This window comes from Ixodes scapularis, unplaced genomic scaffold (assembly GCF_016920785.2).
Source record: "Ixodes scapularis isolate PalLabHiFi unplaced genomic scaffold, ASM1692078v2 PGA_scaffold9__187_contigs__length_104089568, whole genome shotgun sequence".
NCBI classification, from domain to species: domain Eukaryota; kingdom Metazoa; phylum Arthropoda; class Arachnida; order Ixodida; family Ixodidae; genus Ixodes; species Ixodes scapularis.
This window is the reverse complement of record NW_024609884.1, coordinates 11816511-11843824: the sequence shown is the minus strand read 5'-3', so window position 1 is coordinate 11843824 and position 27314 is coordinate 11816511. Positions and strand designations below refer to the sequence as shown.

The following is a 27314-nucleotide window of genomic DNA, read 5'->3' as shown; positions in this document are numbered from 1 at the left end:
ACCTTCGGATCCCCAGGTGGCGGGTTCGAGTCCCGTTAGAAGTGCCCACAATCTGACGGAGGCTTATTGCGGACAAGGCGCCGTGCAACCGAGCTTTCGGTTGCACATCAAAAGATCCCTATAGGTGGCTGAAATTAATCCTCAATCCTCCGCTGGGGCGTGCCAGATGCCCGTCGTTGGTTTGGCACGTAAAACACGCACAATTGTTTTTTCTTCTTTCGTTTTACTTTAAGACTGAACGCAGCCGACGGTACAAGCCGAGTGACCAATCAAGCTTTGTCGAAATAGCAGCGTCACGTTTTTCGCCGTCTTTTTGTGCGGGCTCATCCGCCGGCTCATTCAATCCAGCGCCGAGTGCGCCGTGACTTTACGCTATTAGTCTGTGTGTATGCGCTCGTTCGCTTGTTTGTTTTCTATAGGCTTCGACCGCCGCTCAGGCTTAAAACTAAATATAATAGAGAGTTTTAGTAATACGTATAGGAGCAAACGCAGACCCCATACGTTAGCGTTAACGTTGCGTCGTTCACACTGCGCATGCGCCATACGTACGTACTGCGGCGAGCCTTGCGTACGTACGCTCGCTATCGATTTTTGCGAACGTACGTAGCGGTCCCCTGCGTGCCATCTCGTTGCTCTCGTCGCGCACGGGAAAGCGCGAGACTAGCCCAGTTTGAAAAATGGCGGCGGTGAGGCAAACCAGCGGAAGTGCTACGGGCATTGTACGGGTTCGCTCTACCATTGAAGATGACATCAACCTCCTCAAAGAAGTCAACGCGACGAACCCTTTCGAGCACCCACAAAGATGGGTGTCGATAGCCAAGAACGTTGGCCACGCCGTCGAACCCAAAAAGGTGTTTACCGTGCGGTCGGTACAAAAAAAAAAGTAAAAACACGTACACAACAGGCACACGGAAACACGCACTTCCCTAACAAAGCGAGGAGAATCGGGGCTTTGGATTGGCTGGACCGAATACCCGCCTTGGATTGTTTGAAGCAGTTTACAGGAGCACATCTAGATGGCGCTACAAGTCTTTACGTATGCGTTTTTCTTCCGCTGTACTAAAAGTGCGTATTCGACGCGCTCCGTAACGTTCCGTCGACGCAACGTTAACGCTAACGTAGGGGGCTTGCGTTTGCCCCTATACGTATTACTAAAACTCTCTAATAACTCCCGTTGTCCCCGTCACTATTTGTGTTCTACAGTCGCGGGCGAAGCTGCGGAGCATTTGACCGACGACAGAACACAACCAAAATACGACCTCAAGCCAGATACTATACGTCTTTTCTCTTATTGATTTCATTCGATCATGTGTGATCTTGAGCACTTTACCTTGACAAAAGCGGCTTCCGCTTTCTCAAAATGCCGCATGGTCGTCAGGACTCTGCCCAAGTTTAGATGACCTCGGATATCGTCCGGTTCCAATCTAAAAGGGAAGCGAAACCGCGAGAACCAAGACCTTGGTTGAATTTAGAATCATAAACTTTCGTTGTCACAATGCAAAAAAAAAAAAGTAATTTTAAGTTTGGACGTTGTGAGAATATGAAATAATATTCGAAACTTTATTAGAAATAATAAAAAATGCTGATAGGGCCAGACGTGCTATTTCTAAGCTTAAGCTCTAATTAAATGCGCGTGAAATAAAATAGCGTTATTTCGAAGACTACGAACAAGTTAGATGACAAGTTGCAACTGAACATAAAAGGAAGACGAACATCAGGAGGCGTCTCGATTCTTGAGATTCCAAATAGAGATCAAAGTATTTATTCGAAATCTAATCGAAGCTATCTCCGAGACTGTAGGCGCGTGCAAGCTGGGAAGTTTGGATAGTGAAGTGCTGCCGAAGTTGGCTTACCGGACGGCTTTGGTGTAGTATGAGTGCGCCTCTTCAAACAAGTTGGCCGCTTCCATCGTCTGCCCAAGATTGTTCAGCATCTTGGCATTGCTGGGACTCACGCGGAGAGCCGACTCGTACAAGGACTGCTCGGACCACCTGCCCCAAAAAATGCAAAAAGTAAATCAATAAATACAAACGAGTCTAGATTTGTGACAGATACGCTTTTTTCGAAAAACAAGTATGACCAATAGCTTGATTTCGTTACATAATATGTGATTATAGAAAATCGAATTATTCGAAAAGGTTACGCCGATCGACATCATTGCACTAGATAAATAAAGAGGTTCTAGGGTACCCGAGTGCCAGCACAAAACGTGCAGTATTAACGAGATCGTTGAAACGTCGCTGTAGTAGACCGCGCAGGAAACGACTTTGTGGTAGCAACGCAGATCGTTGAAGTCTCAGCTATTTGTTTGCGTCTCTTGCTTGGCGGAATTCTGTGAGAGGTAAGGACCGCAAGTGCGTCGCACTCACGCAGCTCCTTGCGCGACTTAGATTTTTATTTTCGGAGAAATCAGCTCGCATAACGCCTCGGCCAACTATACCAGACCTGACGTTAGCAACTACGTAGGCAGGTAGGTCTTGGCCAAATTCATATAACTCTAAGTGTGACCGGTTAAAAAAAACAACAACAACAGCAGAGGAAATAGGTGACGAGGTGTCTTAGTGGCGCCCTCGTGCGGTTTATAGCCGTGACGTCAGGACCAGGACAAGGCCTACAAGAATTTTGGCACGCGAAGCTCTTCTCCGGCCCTTCTAAACACTTGGCTGCCCAACAAATAGAGCTTATAGCGCAGCTTCTCCAGAGCTCCGCAAGGTGGGGAGTGTTCGGGGCCACACCTTTAGAAACACCGACATCACAAAGATAAAATTTGTGCATGCGGCAAAAAGGCGGCATGAAAAAAAAAATGTTTTGCCTAAGCTATAGGGCACGAGCAGTGAGGCATCTGATATCGAGTCTAAAGCGCCGGCGCGTTTGGCAGGCTTTTGTTTCAGTTTCTAGCTTCAAGCCAGCCGGCCCTGGTCATCTGCAGCAAGGTAGGTGCAGCTCTGGTGATACGCTATTTTTACTGCTGCTTCTCATTTTTTTTTCTGCATTGCTTTCGATAGACGAGACCCTCAGCCTGCAAGATTATGCAAATCAGTAAGTTTGCTTTCCGCAGGTAAGGCTTGGGTCAGCAGGACACAGATACAGCTTCTCCTGTCGTCGTGAGAAAACCTTGTTTAACGTCGTTTACATATTTCAACTTGCTCGTTATAAAGATCAGCAAACTCTTTTGCCGCGGAACGGCAAAAGAGCGATATCGAGGTGAATGAAAGGAAAAAATAAATAAATAAAAATAGGTGGCCCTGCGGGTTGCGCGATAGTTTCACCCGGAGGATGGAACGGCCTGGGTGGAGCTCAGTGTGCAAAAAAAAAATCTAGGAGGCCATGACCAGAATTATGAGCTGCGGACTGCAAGTTCGATGTTGCACGTAAAAAATCATTGTGGGGTCACGATCTCATCGCGTTCTTACACTAACACTATCAAAGTTGACAGTCTGACATCACTCTTATTTCCGTCGATGAAAGCAAAAATTAAGCATCCCAGGAGAAACGTCATAGTGAGCGTTTAGCCACTCGTGGAAGACCAACTGCAGCGACACTTCTGGTCAAGCACGTTACCCATATTCGTGGCTTCAGTTATTCTAACGGAGCGAAACGACTTTTCTCATCCACCTGTTTGTTTATTAAACAAAACAAATATTTGAAGACAAGGAAGACAACAAATGTGATTGTACGATTTATGAAATATAATCTAGCTACGTTATTTACGAAACCAATACAATTTATTGGGTTTTAGAAACGAAAAACGTGAACTTATGGGGGTTTCGAGACGCGTTATCGGCAGTCATGGAGTCCTTTCCTGGTGAACCATAATCTATCCAGAGGCTGAAATAGGAGCTCATTTCATATTCATGCACAATTCAAAAATAGTAGGAAAAACGAGATCTCCCAGGAAGAAAAATATTCAAAGCTGAGACGTACGTCTGTACAGAAATATCGCAACTGGGGTAAAACACACAATAGAGCGAAAACGAGCCTCCCGACACTCAAGAACAATGCAACGATCCACATTAGGTTCTCGGGGCATGTTTTTATTCCTGCGTTTGTCGACGTAAACGCCAGCGTTGCAAAGAGAGCACGTTCGAAAATGGTCAGGATATCGCGAAAGATGACAGTGATTGATTGTCCGGGCCGGAGTTCGATTCCGCGAAATCGATGTCGACATGCATAATTTGTTTTTGTTTTATTTTTTCTCCTCGCCGCGCCACACACATGCTCTCTCTCTCTTTCTTTTTTTCTTCCCCGTTTTGTTGTAGGCTCCAAAGGGGATCGTTCTGATCGCTAGAAGATGCATATACCCGAGACCCCGTTTCGCTGTGCAACGACAAAGAAATCTTCAAGCACACTCGACGCTCTTCCATCCACGATTTTATTCACGTTTGAAAGAGATCCCTATTGGTATCTCTTATTGACGTTTAGTATTGACGTACCAGCACGAACATTTCTTTTTTTTTTGTTTTGTTGTGTTTAAAGCATCTCGAAATACACTATATCTCCAAAATTTTGTTTCGTTCCTTGCAACTCATTAACGTCGAGCTAGAAAGGTCCAAACGACGTTCCTTATGCGAATTCATAACTCAAGCCGCTGTCACGCTCCTAAAACATCGTACAAAAGGCGGTCTGCCTATATCACTGTCTGAGGTCTTCCTCGCATGACAAACACTGTCCGCAGACATGTCCGAAGCACTCATGAAGCAAACATACTCTTGGAACGTGCTTCAGGTGTGTCCGCATATGAATATGTCATCATATCTGCAGAGTAACTCCGTGTCTTTTTTTAGGATGTACGGGCAGCGTGACAGCGGCTTAAGGCCACCACAGTGTCCACAGGAAATACACGTACGCAGAATTTCGGCGCAGTTGGAGGGTCCGAAATGCCGTTTGTGCTCCGTGACGTGTTTATTTTTTTTCACTGAATGCGAACTATTAACCTCCGCAGGGTTTGTGAAAAACTAAAGCTCCGACTTTGTTCACAAAGCCTCTTGCACTATCTGAGGGAACGTACGGTGCTCACGAAGTGGGACCTCTACGGCGGTTTCCTGCTTTGTTAGCCGCCCAAAGGCAGTTGGTAATGGACATATAAAAAACAATTGAATCTAAATACGGTCTTTATGTTGTAGTTATACTTTAAATCTGAGGAGTTCGAAAAACAGAACTAACAGATTTAACGTATTTACGCATATCCGATTCGATTGTTTCTGATCTTGAGAGAAAAAAAAAAGAAAGCCGTTTACAACTCCCTGTAACACCGAATTAGAACGCAGCTTTTGAGGAGGAGGAGGGGAAGGTACGGAGAGGGGGCTGTGCCCCTCCTCCTCTCCTGCTCGCCTCCCATATAGGGGAAAACGTTCCGCTAAATTTAGCGGAAAAATTCCCCACTAAATTTAGCGGGGAAATATTTCTGCTAGATTTAGTGGGGAATTATTTGGTGTGGAAATTTTTCCGCTAAGTTTAACGAGAAAATTTACCCATCATGCACCGCGCGGTTACGCCGACGCCGACGCCGCTCACGAGCTGCGCTCTAAAATGAGGTTAAAAGTGACCGCGATGTTCCAGCCCCATTTTATGACGGGTGAAGCACTGCAGCTTACCAGTCGTAGTTGCGCAGGAACGTCTTGGCGGCGTGAGTGAGGAGAAGTACAGCGACACCCAGCTTCAGCCAGGCACAGTACCTCCTGAGAAGAGCGAAGATACGTTTGTTGCCAATACACTCCACGGCTCGACTTAACCACCGTCATTACGTCCAGGAAGACATGGGTGCAATAGGCGCAGAAATTAGAACACGATTTCATCCAAGTATTGCCAACTTCTAAATGAATAAAATATAGTATTATACAATTCAGATAGAGGTCTGCAGCTGTCTTAGTCTCAGTTGCGTAGCGAGTAATCAACGCTTGAAAACAGCCTGGCTTAGCTGCTGAAAACGCGTACCTAAAAGAAATACTATCACGAAAAAAAAATTTCAAGGTGAGCTCTGAATGGACAAGAAAGAGGTGCATTTTATAGATCGCATAGTAATACCAGCTTACGCATACATACGCTGTCAGTACTCACGTTTGTTTTATAGACAACTCATTTAATAGCCAGTTGTTTCTTCGCAGCTGCGAATTTAAAGAAAATTTGAAGAAACACTTCGACACTATTATATTTTTGTTCGTTTTGTTGGTTGCCTTGTTGTACTAAAGATAAATTCCGAAACGTTATTGTAAACAATCTAATTATTATTATTCTTGCGAGGATAATGCTATCAAAATAGGAACACTTAGCGCTTAAAATAAAACTGCAGTTTCAAGCTAAACGGAGGTTACCTGTACTGCTGGGCCAGAAGGCTGCACCCTTGCGCCACCAAGAGGCAAAAGCCCAGACTGGGCAGGTAGAGGACTCTCTCGGCCACCACGAAGCCCACCGGATGCAGAAGATTGGACGCCGGCAGGTACGGAAAGCACACCAGGGAAAGGCCCTGCACGAGTCACCAGAGTGCCGTCGACAAGGGTTCTCCACCCCCAAAGACCAGAAGCACCTTGAAGACAAGGCCTTTCCCCTATAAAAGCCATTACTAGGGGATCCAGGCAGCGGCGCCTAGCAGGTGTCAGCATCGTCGAAAGCGCGTCTCCCAGTGTATCACAACAAGCGCTACGATAGGACGCACGCGTGTGCCGCTTGGAGGCGGCTCTTGTTGAGCGTGTTTACCGCTTGGGCGGGTCGGGAATCCGCTAACAATGGCGTCACGCACAGGCCTTGTCTTCTAGGTGGTATTGCGGAGCCTCGACCGTACCATGAGCAGCGGTCTCCTATGTCGCTCGTCCGATTCCAGCGCCGCTCTAGTAGCCACCGCGAGAAACAGGTAGACGGCAACCGTGGCCAGGTTCCGCGGATCCGTCAATGACGTCACCAGAGGCACAGTTCCCATGGTCCAATCACAGCACAGATCACAGGGGAAGACTAGGAGCCAGGCGTTCAGGGCCGCCAGATAGTTGTACGTCAGCTGGCGTGCAGGCGCAGGCGCCACCGACGCTGGGTTGTCGAAACTGCGCCGAAGAGACGCTGGGTGTCACCACAACCCTATGGCGACACGGGATCGCCCATGCTGAAACCTCTGGACAAACGGATAAATTTTTAATATTTGGAACAGTTCATATTTCCAGAGCAACGTGGAATGTTCTCCGTCCGTCTTGAGGGATATTGCTGTCTTGGTTTGTTTGCTTGCGTCGCTGTAAAATGCAGCTACTTTCTAAAGTTTTTTTTTTTTTTAACATTTTATATAATGGTCATAAGTTTTTATTTTTTTTTATCAAAAACTGCTCCGTCATCATGGCTGTTTTAGAGGAGTAGCCGATTTCAGAACTATGTTGTTTTTGTTTTAGCATCTAGAGCTCGGGTTAGATTGTTAGCATCATTTCTACATATCCCTTTCAGTTTACAATCAGAGGAGAAATAAGCGTTCGGGCGCAAGTGCGGCTTGTATATATATATATATATATATATATATATATATATATATATATATATATATATTTTTTTTTTTACATTTAGGCACAGAGAAAGCTTAATTGATATGGGGCGCTGAAAAAACGCTTGTCGCATTGCTCCCTTTTTTCTTTCTGCTAAGTAAATAAAAGAAAAACAGACAAACAAAGCGTAGTTCTAAACTTTGCCACTCCGCCTTCGTTATCTGCGTTTCTCAATATAAGATATCCGATTTAAAGGGCGTTCATATCAATGAGGTTAGGACCACTAACGCCGCTGCTTCTCTATTTTGGCCGAGAGAAAGAGAAGTACCTTTGCATTTTAACAACTCACCGACTGAAGGCAGGTAGGTGCGGCCCATTCAACCGGAGGCGCATCAGGACAGCCGCGATGGCCGACGATCCAAGGATGATGACTCGGAAAAACGCATCTTTGGACGCCAGCCATGTGGTTGTCCAGGCAGACGAACTCCAGCACGGCTAATGGGACGCATTGTAAAGAAAAAAAAACAAAAAACAAAAAAAAAAACAAAAAAAAAACAACGCCAATGAGCGAATTAAGATCAAGTTACGACTTTGGGGACAATCAGTGTCTTGTGTTATCTTTATCTGTCTATGCGTTCCATAGTTAACTTCATCTTCACGCTATTTCTGTGTCATTAGACATATTTGATCTTCCGTGTTTTCCAGTATTGCTTATCTGCGGCGACTGGACGTATAAGGGGTTTTGACCCTCCGATGACTGTAATGTTACCAAAACCATCTTTGTGAAAACGACAAGAAGAAAAACGTCGAATAGCCCATATTAAAAAAAAAAAGAAAAGAACAAAGGGAGCAAACACTGCTCCAAGAACTAAAAAAAAAAAAAAAAGAAACACAGAAAAAAAAGCACATGCCCCTGGGAGCTTTAAAATGGCAGGGAAAGGGGGAGAAGGCGGGGTCCGGCGGCCAACTGGGCTAGCGCACACCAGCTCGGAGCACATGGAACGAAAGCTCGCGCTGCAGAACCCAGGGATCCTGGGTTCAATTCCCAGCCCTGCCCGTTTTGATCTGGATAAGCATCTCACCGGCATGCGGTCGTGTGCCATTACTGCGCGGTGCACGTTAAAGAACCCAGGCTAAATTGCTCATCTACCGCTGAGGGACAAGTCGCCCGTTGAGAAAACTAAGTGCAGGCTGTGTAGACATGCACCCACACCAAATTTTTTTTTGTTTTTTTCAGAATGACATCTGTTCTGTTTTATGACCCTGAAGAAGCCAAATCGGATAGAAAAACGGCAGTCTCTATTTAGAAAGTCCGCAGAAGTGACTTTCTTTTTTAAATGTGAGAGTATTTATTTTGCCTTGCATTTACAATGGGCATTACGTTAGAAAGTGCGGAATTCGGAGGTTTCAAGTTCTGCCCAAAGTACAAAACTCAAGCTCGAAGTCCCAGGAGTAGGGCTTTCCCACGGAGAGCATGTGCCTGTGGCAAAGACTGTTTTAAGCGAAAAAGCGCTGTCGCCCAGCATAGCATTATTCTATTCGCATTTACTTTTGCCCCGTAAACACATTCACCGGGGCCACTACGTTAAAACAGTAGAACACAGCGACCATACACGTATGCACGGAACAAATAATATGCCGCCCGAATATTTTAAGCTCGCCGCTGCAGGAACTGGAAAATATCGAAAGGCGCGCCGGACAAAGCACCTCATTCGCGCACAGAGTTGAAAAGCACCTTTCGGCCGTTCTTCCAATTTTTTCCAAGTACTATAAATAACACAACAAAAATATAGAATGCCCCGGGGTCTCCTACCACACTCGCGATCCCCTTCAACATTCCGCGCTCCCAACCAAAAAAAAAACAAAAAACAAAAAAAAAAACGGACGAACGGTCACGCCCGCGAAGAGTCCGAGCCGACGACGACACGCGCGAATTCGGCGAGCCAAACACGATGATTTAATTTTACTTATCGAGAGTTGAAGCGGACTCCCGAAACCATCTCCTTTCCTCCCTCGTCTCCCTTGTGCGTTCGTGCTTGTCCCCCGCGTCTCTTTTGAAATGTGGGCGGAAGAAAAAAAACGAGGGCGAGTCCGGGATCAAACGCCGCGGCTCCGTTCGGAAGGGCACACACACACCGTTCCACGCACCGAAATCAGGGGGTCCGTTTTGTTTCCGTTTCGGTCTCGTGATCTGACGCGATGCAATCGATTTGCGCGTCGCGTGGCGTCCGCGACGACGCGCTGGCTCTGCCCTTCTCTCCCTCGATAGTGAGCGCCAATGTTTGCGCCTCAACTCGCTCGTCCATGGAGCGGCACCGATAATGGTATTTGTCACGCTCGAAGCGAGGGCGCCGCCGCCACCAACTGCGCCGTGCCGCCGCTCCCCCCCATCCACCTCGCCCAGCCGCCCCGGGCAAGCACGTTCACGGACGCACGCGAACATCGTCAAGCATTCCACATTTCTTCGAGTGGTCGGGATGGCAGAGTTTTTGTCCTTTCCCCTTCTTGTTTTTTTCTGCATGTTCGGTGGTTGTTAGCAGGTTTTGTTTTCTGTTTCGCCTTTACATTAAAGCTTTCAGTGTTTACTTGCTCTTCTCCTCTTTCTCATTGTCTCTCTCTTTCTTTCCGTATACATACATACATATATATATATATATATACGGTGCAGCATGTTTTTATGAGGAGGAGTGGTCGCTTAAATACCTGGGAAGACAGTCTCTTTCCGACATTTCCGAGCTGAAATGACGTGTTACGTCACTTCCGCAACTCGGAACATTAGCATGGGCCTTATATCAGCAACGGCTGTCGTCTACCCGGTTAAGCGAACTCGAAACTAACAGTACACAGAGAGCGGGGGAAAAAATTGAGTCGGCCGAAACCAGTGGCCGGGATGGTCTAATCGGCTAAGGCGTTGCCCCGGATAGGACCAAGAGCGAGTTCGATTCCCGCTCCTGGCCCAATATATATATATATATATATATATATATATATATATATATATATATATATATATATATATATATATATATAAAATGCTTACACAGTAAAGCCCGCTTTTCTCTGTGCGCTTCTACATTTACGGCATGTTGGCTCACCAACATTGAAGAGGGAAGCAAACTTCATAGACTGTGTGTCGGCGTCTCGTCGCCAACAGAACGACTTGGGACACCGCCTTCTAGGTTTTTGTGAAGGAGAGGAAGTATAATTTCCTTAACCCACCTAAGACTGGGTGGAGAACGAGCGGAATCCAAAGTGAAAGAGAAAAGAACTGAATGACAGAAGTCTCAAACTCAGCTGACTTCTTTAGTAGGATCTTTATATATAAAACATTCTTAAGGTCGCCACCCCCCCCCCTTTTTCTCCCTCCACTTTCTCACAAAAAACAAAAACAAAAAACACGCACAAGTTCAGAACACAAACACACACCAAAAAAACCCGGCCTACCTCCTAAAACTAGTTATAAAAAAAAAATATATATATATATATACTTTCTTTAATTTTTTTCAGTCATTAACATATAAAAAAGCAAATTTGTTTTAATGTTTTTAGGATGATTAGTTCTAGGAGGTATGCCAGTTCTTTTGCGCGTGTTTGTGTTCTGCAGTTGTGAGTGTTTTCGTGTGGGCGGTAGTTGTTTGGCGACCTTGAAAATGTTGTATATTTGAGCATGCTACTGAATAAACAAGTCCGCTGAGTTTGAGTCTTCTCTCCTTCTGTTCCTTTCTCTTCCACTTTGGATTCTTCTCGTTGTTCACCCAGATGAGGTGGTTTAAGAAAATGGTAAACCTACACCAGCTCGCCCGCGCCATTCCTGTTTTATCGAGAATGTATACCTAATTTACAAACACGCGAATAGGGGGGCGGGGGAGGATAAGAAAAGAAGTTGACTATTGTACGTGAGACATGACTAACATGATTATGTCTTCATAGCCAATAATTTAACCCATGTAGCGAGTTTTAAACATGCTTGCAACTTTTGCCGAACGAAAGCCATTGAAACGTAACGCGAGTTTTGTTGTCAATGTCGCCTCGATACATTGTTTTTAGTTCAATTATTTTTATACGCTCCGCTATTTTTGAATCAGCGGAACATCTTTACAAGCGAGCTCATGCGCCCCATCGCATATTGTAACGCGTCAAGGAGCGCAAGACACGAGACACTTTTCGCAACTCCGAGTGGCTCTACCATCGTTTGAATTCAACAAGGACTGATTAAAAACTGGCTGTATGTTTCGTGACGTAAGAGTTCTCCAAAACCTCCATGTAATTATTCGTACGGATCTTAGAACGCAAAGTAAAAGTTGATAAACAACGCACCCCCGATGCTAACACTCTTTTCGTAAGCGGGGCTTTTCGCCTTGTATTCTAATTCATTTTTTTAGCAAAGAACGAAATATCTATTCGTCAATAAGAGTGACTTACGTTCACATCAATCAAAATTTGTCCAGTGAACTCATTGGAAGCCCCAAAAGTACAGCGGTATTTAAAACTTGTCCCATCGGTGGCGACAAGTTAGTTGGCTTGCTATATGCAGTGTCGCTGCGAATAACAAGCTAAATAACAGGAAACTGGGCCGAACGTGTAGTTCGCAGCCATAAATAAGCCAACTGTTAAAAGTATCGATATCTATTTGTTCGTGCAACGGCACTAGAGTCAGTGAAAGGCTAAAATGCAGTAGAAACTCCACCGCCAGCACGCCTTCGCAGCCTTCCGCTGGGCATTGGCTGCACGCACGTGCGACGAAGTGCTATCAAAGACTGAAAGCTCGCGCCAGAGGCGGATCATCTATTGCATTTTTATCATGCCACCAACAATAGAGTATGAAACTCGCGAGCGCACCATGTAAACCTTCGCTCGCAAGCAGCACACGTAGCAGTAAGTATGGAGGCTAACTAACTCTCCCAACAGTGCTCCTCTTGCCGCCAATCTAGGAAGTGGAAACGTAGCTCAAGAGGTATCGATCACTCATTCGGCTAGCCTACTCACACACTTGACCTGGTTAACTCGAGGGAACATCTGTTAGGTTAGGGATATCATAAATTAATTCGCATCGTTCGAGGATCGATAGCACCAGCGGTGATTCGTAGTACGGTTTATCTTACGGACAAGCATATTATACTAGACATAACAAGACCCAAGACACCGGAAGAAGAAAAAAGAAGGACACGAAAAAGAGGACGACACAAACGTCCTCTTTTTCTTGTCCTTCTTTTCCCTTCTTCCGGCGTCTTAGGTTTTGTTATGTCTGCAATTCACCAGCTTGCCTTTTACTCTTCTCTCATATTATACTATATGCTCGTAGAAAGTACTGTCGTTTTATTCTTTGTAGATACATAAAAATACTCATGAGAAATGACCGAAACGCACAAAAAGAGTAGGGATGGTAGCTTTCGAACAAATTAAACATACCCTAGTCGGTAACAGGTGAAAAAACCCAGAAGATGCTTCACCCGGAGCGCGAACTTTCTGTTTTGATAGCACTTAGTTGCACGCGGAGTCAAAGTCCTGCGGAAGTTAACGAGCGCGCGCGATAGGCGGCGTATCTACTGGCTTCTTAACCTGTCACCGACTGGCCTGTTTAACATCCCGGAAATGCAAACACACTCGCCAAAGAAATAATGAAATAAGTCCGCCCTTGCTCTGTTTCACATTACGATGGACCGTAGAGGACGTTAAGAGTCATCGGAACCAATCCAACGTTGAGTAAGTGTCACGTGACTTTCGGGATGGGCGCAGCGACGCGCGGGGAGCGTGGTCACGTGATCCTTCTCAGCGCTGGATTGACTGGGATGGATCGTAGCATCCGCCGCGATCCACCGTAAAGAGAACGGGAGTATTGCAGACTGGGAGAACGGAAACCGCGCTAGGGCGCGGTGGCAGTAATATGAACGTATCTTCAAGGTACGTTTATACTCCAACGTAACTTCGACGGGCGCGGCGTAGCGCAGTGCGCGCAGATACTGATAGGTCGCAGATATCGAGTTCCTGGTCGGCGGCCAATGAAATGTGCGCGTTCTGCGCTACGCTGCGTTCACTGCGCTCAACGTCGGAGTATAAACAGCCCGCCACTTAAAAGCACAGCGACAACAACAAAGCTCAAGCTCAGGCTAGCGGGTGAAGGAAAGTCCAAGTAATGGCTCACAGCAAGTGAAGCAAGCTCGTAGATGCAGCATACAGCAATTACTGTGATGCCCTGTTCTTTACAAAGCATCGCCACCATGGCCAACGTCGCTGTAACCAGGCAGCGCCGCCAAGGACCTGAAATAAAGGCAGTTTCCTTTGATTAACTGCAAGTAAATGCAAAGGTGCAAGCCAGCTGGACAAGAATGACGAAAATAATCCCTGGAGAAGGGGAACAAGGGGGAGAAAGGTCAAACACAAATCTCCAAACACAGATTGGGGGACTCTTGCGCGACCGAAAAAATCCGCCTGGTACGGGTATGGAACCCGGGACCTCTCTTATTTTCGGCAGTTCTTCGTCCTAACGGGTCATTGTATGGACACTAAGAAGAAACGAACCATACCACTGCCACGAGGGAATTTAAAATGGCATTTAGCCAAATGTAATGGACCTTTTGCCAATTTACCTAATAACCTAGGAGCATGCTGGGAACGTAAGTACACACGGTGCACGCGCTTGTCATTGCCAGTATACACAAACTCATCGTTGAGAAAAGAGCATGTGGCCACGTGAAGACTGTGGGAACTACACGTATGCAAAAGGCCATCTCTGTTTCACCATAAGTGCGAGTGAAATAAAACCTACAAGGGCGTGCATACTGCCTTGAACTGCTCTTGCGCTGCATGAGCGCGCGTGCTCGCAAGGCCAGTTTAAACCGCGGAGCTCGGTTAGGGTGCACTAGAACTGGGAGGTGTGCGTCGACCTCTCCATAGGGGCTGGCTGTAGTGTGGCCCAATTCCGTCGCAGGGGCCTGGGGTGGCGCTGCCAGTCGCAGCGCGACTAGGAGGCCGGTCGGTCAGTGTTTATCGAGGGTGGCATTGGGCGTGTTGGTCTGACTATTTTTTTTTAAAGGGCGAAGCTCCTTAGGGGCTAGCCATGTCCGTATGTCCGTCCGCCGTCCGGCGTGCCCCTGCTCGTGAGCTCACAAGCAGGAGCTCACGAGCACCTGCTCGTGAGTTCAGCAGCGAGAGCAAAAAAAATAAAAAATAAAAAGATGAAAAAAAAAATTTAAGGGGCTCTGAGATGCCATTCCATCTGTCTTAAAAAAAGAAAAAGAAGAAAACCACACATTCTTCTACTGACATGAATGAAAACGGCGCCATCAGCGCTACCTTGACCAAAATCAGTATCAAGAAAAAGAAGAAAGAAAAAAAGAGTAGGGGGTTCTGAGTTGCCATCCCATCTGCCTTCTTACAAAAAGAAAAAGAAGAAAACCACACATTCTTCTACTGACATGAATGAAAACGGCACCATCAGCACTACCTTGACCAAAATCAGTATCAAGAAAAAGAAGAAAAAAAAAAAAGAGTAGGGGGTTCTGAGTTGCCATCCCATCTGCCTTCTTACAAAAAGAAAAAGAAGAAAACCACACATTCTTCTACTGACAGGAATGAAAACGGCACCGTCAGCACTACCTATGACCAAAATCAGTATCATCAGCACCACCCGAACTTCGCCCCAATCAACATCATTCACCACGTGGAGATGTGGTAATTTTTTTTTTGCTTTGCGTTGTTTGCGAAGCGATACAATGGTGTGTGGCCGCTAGCTGTGTCGAAGAGACGAGGTACTCGCAACGATGCCAAATATTGTGAAGAAAAAAACGGAGCGGTTGTATTTTGTGCCGGGGTGCAACATGGGTTACAACCGCCGTGGTTACAACACATGCAAAGAGAAACACTCCTTGTTTTGGACGTCGAGTGACGCCTCTTTCCTCGCGGAATGGGATCGTTTGATTCCAAGAAAAAATTATAGTGCATCACGCGTTTGCCTTTCTTTCTGAAGGAGAAAAAAAAAAAAAAACTGGTGCAAAGACAAAATAAAAGATTAAGAAAAATGTGTGACCTGTGAGACATGTCAGAGAATTTTGAAGTGGGATTGCTTTTTATTAAAGACAGCGGTTGAAGTTGCGTCATTATCTTGTCAGTCTTAGTGTTTATTTCCAGATGATGTATGCTCACTAAATGAAATAAATTCAGACATTTCCTGGTCTATAAGCTCTGGTTGAGAATGCAGAAGTCAAGAAAAGCTCGGTTTCAATAAACCATGTTACACACACAGACACACACAAAAGATCCATTGGCACCAGAACAAAAGCTGAGTATTTAAACGTCTAAAAAATGTACAGCTCCGCAAAAAAAGAAAAAAAATATTAAACGAGCTTTGACACTAAAGTGGAAAGGAAAACATGGCATATCATATCATACTCAAAATTCGCTTTCTTAATACCGCAATAAAAAGTGAGATTGACATATATTCTTAAATAGAAGCAAGACAAAAATCCCGAAAAATATTAAAGAAACGAGACTATGTAAGTACCTGACCGCTCCCAAACGGTATTTTCGCTTTGAATAAGCTTCTGCCGCTCGCGCAAGTCACGATTTTTCAAAGAGGTGCGAGGCAGGATGGAACATATTCTTTCCCACAACCGAGCAGACAAAAACAAACGAAGGAAGCGACCATTTTCACGCCGAACAATGCATCTGTCCTGTGACCGCCAGACCTCTGTAAGCCATCGAATGGCCTCGCTCTGCCCCACAGCGCCCTCACAGGCGTGCTTGCACATCGCGACACACTCACGGCCGCCGGACGGCACACCTCCCCCTTCTAGGACACCACAGCTTGGTCTTGAAACATCTGCTATGTCGAAACAAGTGATGCAGGCGCGCGCCAAATACTCACACTTTGCGCGTGAAACATCGGAACAGTGCCACCGCTGTGGAGTGACGTCGAAGGTATGAGTCGTGTAAAATATTCAAAGTAGCCAATTAAAATGACGCATGTGCCAAGTGCCATTTGGTTTACACTTTTGCTTTAGTACAGCTGCTGCTACTGCAGACGCCAGCACGTGCAACGCGCGTAACTACGTTCGAAGCATGCTCCTTGGTCCTTGGGCAATAAAAAAAAAAAGAAGGTCTATTGGGACATACAGTTCGTGATCTAGACTCTGCACGTGTCACACGGCATGCGCTGATAAAGCACGCATGCAGTGTGAAATTTGAAGTGCACGTGTGGCAGGGTACACTAGCAAGTGAGGGCCCTCGTGACACGAGCCGTGGTATGTGTCCGAGGTTTTGCCGGAGTTGTCCTTGTCTTTCAAATTAAAATAGAATTAATGTAAAATAAGAAGGAAACAAAATTGTAACCAGAAGAGACAAAAACCTCACATATAATCCGCCACTAAAACGTGCATTTATGTATAGTAAAAACACTGATGCACGAAACTCGGAGGGTCAACGCACTGTCGTTGTTTCTTTCACTGTGCAAAGCTCTAATCTCTATAATCAACACGCTTAAAAAAAAGGCATATTCTTACAACCCCCGTTTTATATACGACACCCCAAAACTTCAGTTCGACGTACGGCGTACTGAAGTCGAACCGACGGTACCAACTTTCACGAGCTGCTTGATAGCCGAGTGGTACACTTTAGTAATATAGCTAAAGTACGTGTTACTGACCATAACAAAATAATCGGGGTTTTCTTGGCTCTACTGCAAAACCTCTGTTTGTTTGTTTTGTTTTATAGTTTCGTGATACGTACTTTAGCTGTTTAATAAGTTGTATCGCACCGTTATCAAGCATGCTGCACCAACGCCCATCTTTTACTTTCTTTATTGTAAGCGCCATCCGCTCTGACTAACAAAGAAGAAGTTAGGTTCTGCTCGTGGCTTGATTGACGTGGTCGCTCTTATCTGCTTACAGGCACAAGCTAGAAGGCTTCTGCCCTCAGATTAGTTTGACGTCATCGACCTAGCCGATCGCCAGAACACCGGTGTCTTCACCGCCTTCTAGGCCCGCTGCTAGTCGTCAAAAGCAAGACCCTACGGTGCAACCATGATTGTGGTCGGCAACGAGACAGCCATCTGCAGAATCTGTTACGAGAGAAGTCCCGTGGCAGGGTCCCTGTCGCGCCCTTGTCGATGTTCAGGAACCATGGCCCACGTTCATCAGTCCTGCCTGGAGCCATGGCTCGAGAAAGTCAGCAGGGACACATGCGACATCTGCAACTACCGCTTCCGGTGGGACGTCCATGGGAGCCTGCTTCCTTGGTCCCACAGCAAGCCTTCCAAGGTGACAATCCTGATAGACGTGATCTTCCTCGTCTTGGGCCTCGTAGCCATGCTGGCCACTACAACGTATCAGATCGTATCGCTGGACCTGGCGAAAAGCTGGAGCGGGATATTCTACTTGACCACTTCTACTGTTTGCCTCATGAGTTACCTGGACATACAGTTCATTGCTGTCCTCAGGAGAGATCTGGCTGCATTTAGAAGCTGGCACAAGCATCCTAGAAAGCTCAGATCATTGCCAGCACAATGACCAACACGTTCGGGGTGGCGTTTTGGATGGCAGTTTGGGGGGCTCGCGGTGATAAAGGGCAAAATTTAACGGTACCAACAGTCGCGCTCACCGTGGCTTGGAGTCTTTGGGCCACAGGTCGAACCTCCGCTGCGGATGTAGAAAAGTAAGGCACTCAGGAAGAAGACGGCGGACAGAAGTTCCGCTCGGCCCACGACGCTGGCCACCTGCACAGAAATAGAGGCGCTCTTGGACTACCTTCAAAATTTATGGTGATATAATTCAATAAACGAAAACTACCCCCGGATGTGGTTCATGGCAACGTTCTCAAACGACATTCACGTTGCACTATGTCTTCAGTAGCCGGAAAATCAAATTTGCTATTCTCGTATTTTTGTTTTTACAATGTAAATGGAGGGTGCTCTTTCCGTTTTCCAAGACCGGATGCGAATGCAATTATGGTTTATAGTACGGGAAAAATCTTCAAATACTGGAACAAACAACAAAAAAGAGCAAATTCTTTAACGCCAAAACTTTTATATTATAATGCTCGTTCTATTGCACTTCGTAGATCCGCTTAAGATTGGAACGAAAACACCTAGTTTTACTGGAAATATATCAGAAGTACTGACCAAAACTACGTAGTGTCAACCTTGGGTTCGTTATTTCTTATAAAAAAATAAGACAAGGGTCTCAGGTGGCACCTCATAACTTACCTGAACAACCCCAGTCGCCGTGGGAAAAAGGCAATCGTCAGCCGACGTTGTACGAACATTTTGCACTTAAATGTCCCTTCAAAAACCATAATTAAAAAAAAGAAAACTTAAGTAACGGCTTTACTTACCGCTTCTGTGTGAATTGGGTGGGTGGAGAAGAGCAAAGCTGCGAGAAGAGACGTCCACCCTGGTAGCAGAGTGAGGCACATCCTGTAAAATAGAAGCACACGCTCTTGTCCTTAAAAAGCCTCCGCGATTTGCTACAAAAAAAATCTGGTCGTAAAAGTACTTTGAGGGGTTCTTCGAATTGGACATATTTCGCCCCCTAAAAAGTTAGTTTAAGCACCCCCTAAAAGGGTTCCTCGTGAATAACCTATAAGGGGTTCTTTTGAGCTCTTTTTTTTATGTGAAAGAGTTCATTATCGCCCAGTTGACTTACTAGTGCGATAGTGCTTAAGGCCAAACCGTTCTTTATGAGTTGATAAAGTTCTTGGGACGTCGAAAAAACACTGTCCAGTCGTATAAGAAAAACCCGACCGCAAAACCGGGCCTCCAAAAGTGAAAAAAAGAAGAAATCAAAACACACTTGCAATTACTAAAAATGACTGAGCAATTCAGTCGTGTTGAAGCGAAACACAATGAAACAGAGCGGACTTCGCCATGCGCCGATGAACGCTCACTCAGCGTGTGTATAGACAGGCTAAACCATAAGCTTCGTTGTCTCCAAACACGGTCGAACACGAAAATATTTGTGCAGTTGGAATTCCGCTATTCTTGTGTTCACTGGGCGCATTAGCCACCTACCTTGTCGTGTTGTCGTTGTCTCTATTTTTGACATGCATTGTTTTTTGTCTTCGTAACGGTGTATCCGCCTACTGCCTTTTTAATAAACCTAATTTACGAACCTCTAAAAAAAAAAAACTTATTTTACTTTTTATGCGCTTCGAGTAAAGAAATGCCCCAGAAAATACGCACACAAAAACAATACCCATATTCCACTCCCTATGCAGTCCCCCCTTGTACACACACACACAAAAAAAGCGTCGATTTAATTGTTAAACGCCTTTCCGCTAAGAGATGGCAGTAATGACATTACTATAATTAAATTACTTTTTGCGGTAATGAGTAATGTAATGCATTGCTTCTCTAGGCTGGTAATTTAGTAATGTAATGAATTACTTTCAGGAAGTAATTTGGAGAAAAACACTCATTACTTTTGAAATTACTTTTGTCCCAAAATAGAAAGTTCGTCTGCAAGCTTTAAATAAAAGAAGAAGAAAAATAATTTGCATGCTCGAATGTTGCGAAAAAGACATCAGAGAAAATACACGACGGCCGCCTGAGTGCAAAGCCTCGTACGATGAACTGAACAGACGCACAAGGGCGGACAGGAAAGGCGAAGGAGATATGCTTCCGTGTAGACATCGCTGGAAGGTCACGGCTCACGAACTCCAGGCGGTACGTTATCACGACGATACTGCACTTCGTTCATTCCTAAACTGAGAGTGCGGTGGGAGCTGCCGAGCTAACAACAAGTAATCAAACACCTCCATTTAATCACCTGACCCGTCCCTCTCTCTGCGCGTGGGTATGAACGAGGGCTTGGTTACGTGGTGAAAAATAGACGTGTGACTGCTCCAAGAGCACGAAGCTTCTACCGCGCTCTCAGCTTATGGATGAACGGCTTGTAGGATCCAATGCGAAGGGCACATCACCAGTGGTCAATACATTTTAAGACTTGAGAAGAAAGGACAAACAGATCCCCAGCCTTCTTGCTCTTTCGTCAAGCAAGGTTTTACCGTAAGCTTCGACCATTGTGAACAATAAACGGCCGGTATAAATAATTAATCCTAAATGCCTCGTCAAGGCCCCAGAACGTTTCGTGCGTCCTCGAGCAAAGCAGGTGCCGCTCGCGGTATGCCTCGCTGCCTTCCCTTGGGAAGTTTATTCAAGAATAAGCCTACTAGCTAATATCGCTACCCGTTCGTTGGCAAAGTACGCGATTTAGGAAGCTCGCGACATTCCTTTCCTCACCTGGCGACTCTTCTGCTTAGCAATTATCCAGCCCCATTTGTGTGACAATGCGCAAAAACTTGGGCTCTTCGGGGGTTGGGGAACAGTACATCTTGAGAGGAATGACCGGGGAATACGTCAGCTAGTGCGCTTGGAACGATAGGATTATACTGCGTCCGAGGCCAAAGGGAAACGTTTCACGTGACGACTCCCTGTAAGAAACGAGCTGCCATTGCCTGGCCTAAAAAGTGACACGGACTATAACTTCGTCTAAATCAGGAAGACGGAAACATATCACCCTTTTAGTAAAGACCTTCGCCTTTGAATGAACCGCAAAACCGGTGAGTGGACTGTCTTTGAGTCACATCTAAAAAAGCTATTCGTCATATTTAACAAATATGCCATGTGCGCCAGCAAAACGACTGTTCAGTATAGTTCTTTGAGGCGCATAAGGCATGCTGCAGTGTAGACAGGAAGGTCTGAGTTTTGGTATATATACGGTAAATCAAATGAGCATGAATTACTGCCTCAAGGTATTCAAAAGTAATGTCATAGTAATTTCATTACTTTTGGAAAGTCTTCGTAATGTCATGTCACTAGTTTTAGTCTGCGGTAATTTGTAATGCAATTTAATTACATTTTTTTAGTTTTCAGGAAAGTAGTTACTAATTTATTTTAATTACTTTTTAAAAGTAATTTTGCCATCTCTCAACTTTCACACGGGGTATGCTTTTCGGGGAGGAATGTGCGTGACCTCTGTGTGCGTGACCTCTGTGTTTTTCTACTACGAGAGTAGAAAAATGGGGGCGTACATGAAACAGCGATACGGGATTAGGGCAGCAGCGCTGTAAGGTGCAGAAGACGACCAACTGTTTCCTGCTAATAAGGAAGATGCTTCTCCAACGGGTGGATGCAACGCAAAGGACGTTGAATCGAAACCAGTTGTACGAGGAGCAGCTTGAGGACGGCATTGATGAATATGATTAGACTCCTTCAGGTGCCTCGGACGACACGCGCAACAGCGCAAGCCGCAACAAGTGTAGCTCATCCCGACGCCACCGCCGGCATCTCGCCGAGCAAAATCTGCAAATGTTGCCAGATATGCGAATAAAATACCGCCAATTGCAAAGCGATCCCACGCCAAGGCGGGGGGGGGGGGGGGGGGGCGTTTCTGCAGCCAGAGAAAAAGCTGCCCCCTCCCCCTGGGATGTCCACGTCAGTGCGGCTAAGCGCAAAAAAGCGTGACGTAGTTACCACGTGATGCGCTTCCCGGGGAGCAAAGGGAGGGATTTATCCCCCGTGTGAATAGCCCTATAGGACAGGAGCGTCTCAGCAGAGTTCGAGAAAAACCTGGCTACCGGACGGAACCAACTGCGGCAACCCGAGGAAGTGTCGTCTCGAAAATCTCAGCCACGCGTCTCTTCTGGGCGTGAACAACAAAACCCGGTGCGTTCTTCGACCCCGACTGATCCTTGAGCACCGAACTCGAAATTCCAGGTACGAAAACGCCAAAGAAGCGCGCTGCGGTTCGTGTTCGGGACCGGCGGACGTCCTTTCCTCCTCGCGTTGTATACGGTAGCCGTGTCGTTCGTCTCTTGGGTTCCCGACGGCGTCGGCGATGGAACGGTTCCCTCTCAGGGCGCTCCCGTAACGCATGCAAGAACCATTAGGCTCAGCACGGACCATCAGTCTCTGTCGAGGTGGATCTCCTGGCGCGGCTGCACTAATGGTTCGCTCCTTGCCAATGTCGTGCTTGGCTCAGGAGCGCGGGAGACTCCCACGATGGTGATGTCCGGAAGCTAGCCAGCGATGCCTTCGCCATCCACGAGTCGGCTCGGAAACGATGCGAATTGCGTCGGTTCCCAGCGGCGCCCCCAAAAAACGGCTCCGAGAGGTACTCGGCGTTCGGCTCGAGCGTTACCGGCTCGTCCATTTCTCTTACGAAATCGATACAGATACGTTTTTAATAAAACGGTGCTGTTCGACATCAGTTCAACATTGGCCAGAAATTTGTTCAACATTCAATGATAGCAAGTGCATCTAATATGTGTTACCACGGATCGCACCCGCACGTTTCCTTTCTCGCAGCAATCCACGTATACAAACCACCTGCTTTCTTCGACTCCCACTGATCCTCGGGCACCGGACTAAAACAAAACTCTAGATACGAAAATACGAATGTTGGTACAAAGATTTCATTTACCGTCTGCACGGCAAATATGCTTCGTTATGCCAACTGACGAGCCAGGTGATCTCGACTGATCAGCAAATTGGCCAACGTCGTAACGATCCGCGTTTCGTTACTTATGTTTCAATACGCAGTCATTTTCGCAAATAGTGACAGAGTGCTTACCTGTGGTAGAGGAGGCATACCAGGGCATGCAGGAGTAGGTTCACGATGTGATAACCGAACGGGTCGATGCCGTGGACGGCGAAGTTGAGTCGGAACGTCAGCACGGTCAGTGGACGGTAAGACTTGTGACTCTGCTCCTGCGTAGACAATAACGCCGAATAAAAAACAAAACAAAATAACAACAACATCAAAGCTGTTTAGAAACAGTATAACGTACACATTTCGCAAGTCATAGTTATTTTTCGTCATCTCCCAATTGTCACAGCGTCGGAGGTTTACACTAATGCCAAGCTCCTGGTGCGTGTTCTTCTCTACCACTACAAAAAGGAGCGCACATTGCAAGCGTTGAAGTGAAATAAGAAAGTGCGGGGAAAAGGCTTGCGGGCACCAGTGACGCCACGGATTGTCTAAAAACAATTTATATTGACGAGAAGGGTAATGTCAGTGTTCTTTTAGACGTAATTGCAGAATTTCGAGGCAAACAAAAAGGCTTCTTTTTGGCTGGGGCGTCTTTGCACGCGATGGATTACCATACCACTGCCGCAGATAAGATAATACGAAAGACACAGAAATACAGAGACTAATCAGAAGGATGACTGGTGCGGAACACCAGGCTGAAGATAGTACCCACTCTCTGTTGGCCAGTCGTCGGGTTTCTAGCCCGTCAAACTCGACTTACGGCTATAAACAAAGCTACACTTTAAAGAAAGAAAAAAGCAGTAGACAGTTCTCTTTCTTACAGAATACGGAGACAGCCAATCACGGCCATCATTAGAAGGATCTCATTCTCAGCGTATGACAAAACTCAGAATACGATGAGACTAAAAAAAACAAAAATGCGATGGGTGCGGGGACAGTAAGCAAGTGAATCATCATGCTCACTGTCGCCTGTGCAGATCGCATTGCTTTGGTCGAGTAGTAGTATGAATTTCATCATTCGCTGGGGTCATTTTATCGTTCGCTCTGGTTGGCTGTCTCCGTGTTCCCTAGACAAGCTAACTCATGGACTTTTTTTTCTTCTTAAGTGTACGGTGCCAGGGACAGGGCGGAGGTTATCGATTCACGTCTGCGCGCCAGGACTTTCTTGTCGATAGTTCTTCAGTCCGTCACGTGTTCCATTAGACCAATCCTGGCAAAGGCTCGTTGGTTCTCCGCATTTCCGGTAATTCGTCGGTTGGTGACCGCGGGCGGTGCTACGAGCTGCAAGTCTACGAGCTGCTCAAGAGGAGGGTGAGATTTCCGCGTGGCGTGGAAGAGTAAAAAACGCATCAGTAACGTAAACATAATTTAAAAAAAAAAAGTTGGCAACGTACGCGGCTTGTTCGAGGCTCCCACGCGGAAGTGGGGGGTTCAATGCCCGTCGTTAGAGCTTTTTTTTTATATTACTTTTACTCGTCCAGCCCTACCTCGGAAGTTATCATGCGTTCTGACATATAATATATAGGAATATACGTTGTATAGGTTGTCTTAGGGCAGAAATCGTTATGACCCGGCACCTTTTACAGTAATTTCATGGTAATATGACGCGCCAAAATGTTTCGCCTTAGCTAGAGAGTGTAAAATTGATTCGGTCCCAATTTCAACAGCACAAAGCGCCGGCGCACACATACGTGACGCGCGACACGATAAAAGAATAGCGCCATTCACGATCTCTTCAGCGCCCTCACTGAATGGATGGTTCCCAAGGAGCGCCAAGCCGCTTATTCAAAGTAAGATCGGCCTCCAGAGTCTGGGTGGACGGAACGCAATCAAAGGCCAGACCATTAATTTGTAACTCCTTAAACGGGCTCCTCGCAACTTGCTTTCTTTTAAACGGCGCGCGGCCACATCAGCGCCTCGAGCGAGCGCGGGGAGCGGCAAACAAGGACCAATCGAAACACGCGGCTCGATGCGAGCCCTGCTTTTGTCTTAACGAGCCGACGCGGGTGAAAGCAGAGCCAAGGGTATACGTCGCAAGTGCACCGACGCACAGGCCCACCGGCGTCGCCGAAGCAAACGCATTAATACGAGGGTCGATGGCAACTCCCCCGCACCCCCATTGCGGATGTAAACAAGGCTCCGGCTTTCTTTGATCATTACGCGGGAACTTTCTCTCCAGCCGGAAAGTCGAAACAACAACAACGTGAACAACAACAACAACAACAACAACCACAACAGCCACGGCAACAACAACAGCGGCAACAGCAACAACGCGACCGGCACAATGGGAAAGGCAGAAGATGGCGAATGAGGCAGCTTTCAAGAAACAAAACGAAGTACGACGTTGCTCCTCGGTATTGGGATGTCCTCCCCACTTTCCCTTCTCTTATGCTTCCTTTCTTCTTCTTTTTTCTTTTCTTTTTCGGAAATCAATGAGGCATTTTGAAAGTAAGGAGGGGGGTGAACAATGTTGAGAAGGGAGCAAAGTGGCCCAAAAGATGGAGAGGTGGGTTTGAAAGAGGGGGGGAGTAAAAGGGGGTGAAGAGAAGGGAGTTTTTCGCAAACCTAGCGAATTGAAACTTCCCCCGAGAGCCCCGAGACGAATCACTAACGACGCAGAATGAGGCACGCGGTATTTTCCTCCCTTGGCAGAGATCCCTCTCCTCGCAGCGCCCTGGTGGGCACTGGAGGTGTTCCTCGTCGACTGTTTCGTTCTCTCTAATGAACGCGTCGAACCGTCCGCGCACGAACGAACCCACCCGTGCCGAGACTGCGCACCCGCCCGAATTTTCAGCGATCCTTTAGAATGTTCGCCATTTATTTCTAATTATTTCTACTTGGTTCGGATGCCTTGTAATGACTGCTTTACCCAGGCAGGGAAAGGCAGGCTCGAACAAAAATGATGCTCGTATATGGCGAGTACCCGAAATCATCATTAGTAGGAGGCAACAGAAGGAGCGAGACGGTTTTTCGAGATCTCATTGAATTCGCTCCACTCAAAAGCTTAAATAAAAAAATGCCTGCCAAGTAGTAAGTTCCTAACTCACGATGGAAGATATATTCGCGAGCCGAGACGCGTGTGCTTAATTCTACGTTGAAACTAAGGGCGTCTTTTATTTTCCCCCAAAAAAGTTCACGAATCGAGTTGAGGTGTACATTCGAACTCACTTAATGCCATGCAATTTTCTAGGGGAGCGTGGAAACGACAGGTGCCTGCAAAAAGAGACGATTCTGATCGTTCCAAATTCTTTGCAGACTTCCGTGGTGTTTTGTTGTGTTGGCGCATTCGTCGCTAGTTATGTGCGACTACAACTACAGTACAGATCAGCAGCTGCAGCCATGCTCACGGAAGGAAACGAGTGCTCGAAATGCGAATTTACCCTTTGGGTCTCTGGGGCTGACTCAACGCTGTTCAACAAAACCTTTCAGGGCGTGGTGAATAAAGCGTAAAGTTCTCGAGTAAATGTATGAAAGTATACGTGCTTGGAAATGCCAATAGATCATTCCAGATAAACGGCACAGAAAATATAATTTTGATAGCCTTTTTTTGTGTTTTTTGCGCGTGCATTTTTTTAATTTTTTTTAGAGCGGCAGGTGTGCGACTGCAAAGGAAGTGATTTCGCACATTTTTTACGTGACTTTGGTGCGAAGTGAAATCACCTACAAAATAAACAAATCGAGGTTGTTGTTTTTTTTTTTGCGCTGGGATGCTGCCGCGCCAATTTTAAAACAAGTTTCACATTAGAGAGTCAATGCGAACAGATTAAAGATAAGTAAGCCGTCGTTGTCAACGATTCAATTTTCAAATCGGCCAAATAAAACTCACTGCTAGTGCTAGGTGCATGACAAAAAAAAAACAAAAAAAAAAAACATTTATTTGCCAAAGGGTGGAACGAACGCCGGACCTCTTCGCTGCTACAGTATCCGATGTCTTGTCCGACATTTCATTACCACCCGGGGACAGCGCTCTCCTTACAGAGAGAACCCAGAAATTCGAGCCCTTCGAAAGAACATCGAGTCTCTAATGTTTCCCCAGGAGCCGAATTGGCCGAAGGAAGTTGATGGCGGCCACTACGGCTCCATTTCCCAGCTGATCCGGTTCAGGGAACGATCCCTTCAAGAGGCGAGAGGCGTGAAACGCGCTTAAGGTACTCGCGTTATTCCCACATATTGCGACTAGGTTTTATTGCCGCAGCTCGCGAGAAAGACAGACAGCGATCAAAGCGATGACGAATGATCAGCGCATTCTTTTTCTGTCCAATTGGTGCGGTGTGCTTTAAGAAGTTCCGGAAGATTCAGGACCGCCCGCTTTTTCCCCTCGGCTTCTAGAGACCAGAAGAAGACGGCGTGCCACATGCACTGGTACCAGAAACGAGAA

At 46.3% G+C, this 27314-nt stretch overlaps 1 protein-coding gene across 1 annotated transcript in view; it reads right to left on the bottom strand.

Moving 5' to 3' along the window:
• The window catches only part of LOC115321905 (protein O-mannosyl-transferase Tmtc3), a 53597-nt gene that overhangs the window by 20382 nt on the left and 5901 nt on the right, over positions 1 to 27314 (bottom strand). Inside the window, exons 2-11 of the mRNA XM_029982194.4 lie at positions 23018 to 23154; positions 18780 to 18861; positions 18048 to 18162; positions 13597 to 13712; positions 7804 to 7949; positions 6779 to 7031; positions 6312 to 6463; positions 5595 to 5678; positions 1854 to 1991; positions 1331 to 1424 (exon numbers count right to left, since the gene is read on the bottom strand). Of these exons, the coding sequence (XP_029838054.2) occupies positions 1331 to 1424; positions 1854 to 1991; positions 5595 to 5678; positions 6312 to 6463; positions 6779 to 7031; positions 7804 to 7949; positions 13597 to 13712; positions 18048 to 18162; positions 18780 to 18861; positions 23018 to 23154 (1317 nt within the window). The remainder of the gene's footprint in view (positions 1 to 1330; positions 1425 to 1853; positions 1992 to 5594; positions 5679 to 6311; positions 6464 to 6778; positions 7032 to 7803; positions 7950 to 13596; positions 13713 to 18047; positions 18163 to 18779; positions 18862 to 23017; positions 23155 to 27314) is intronic.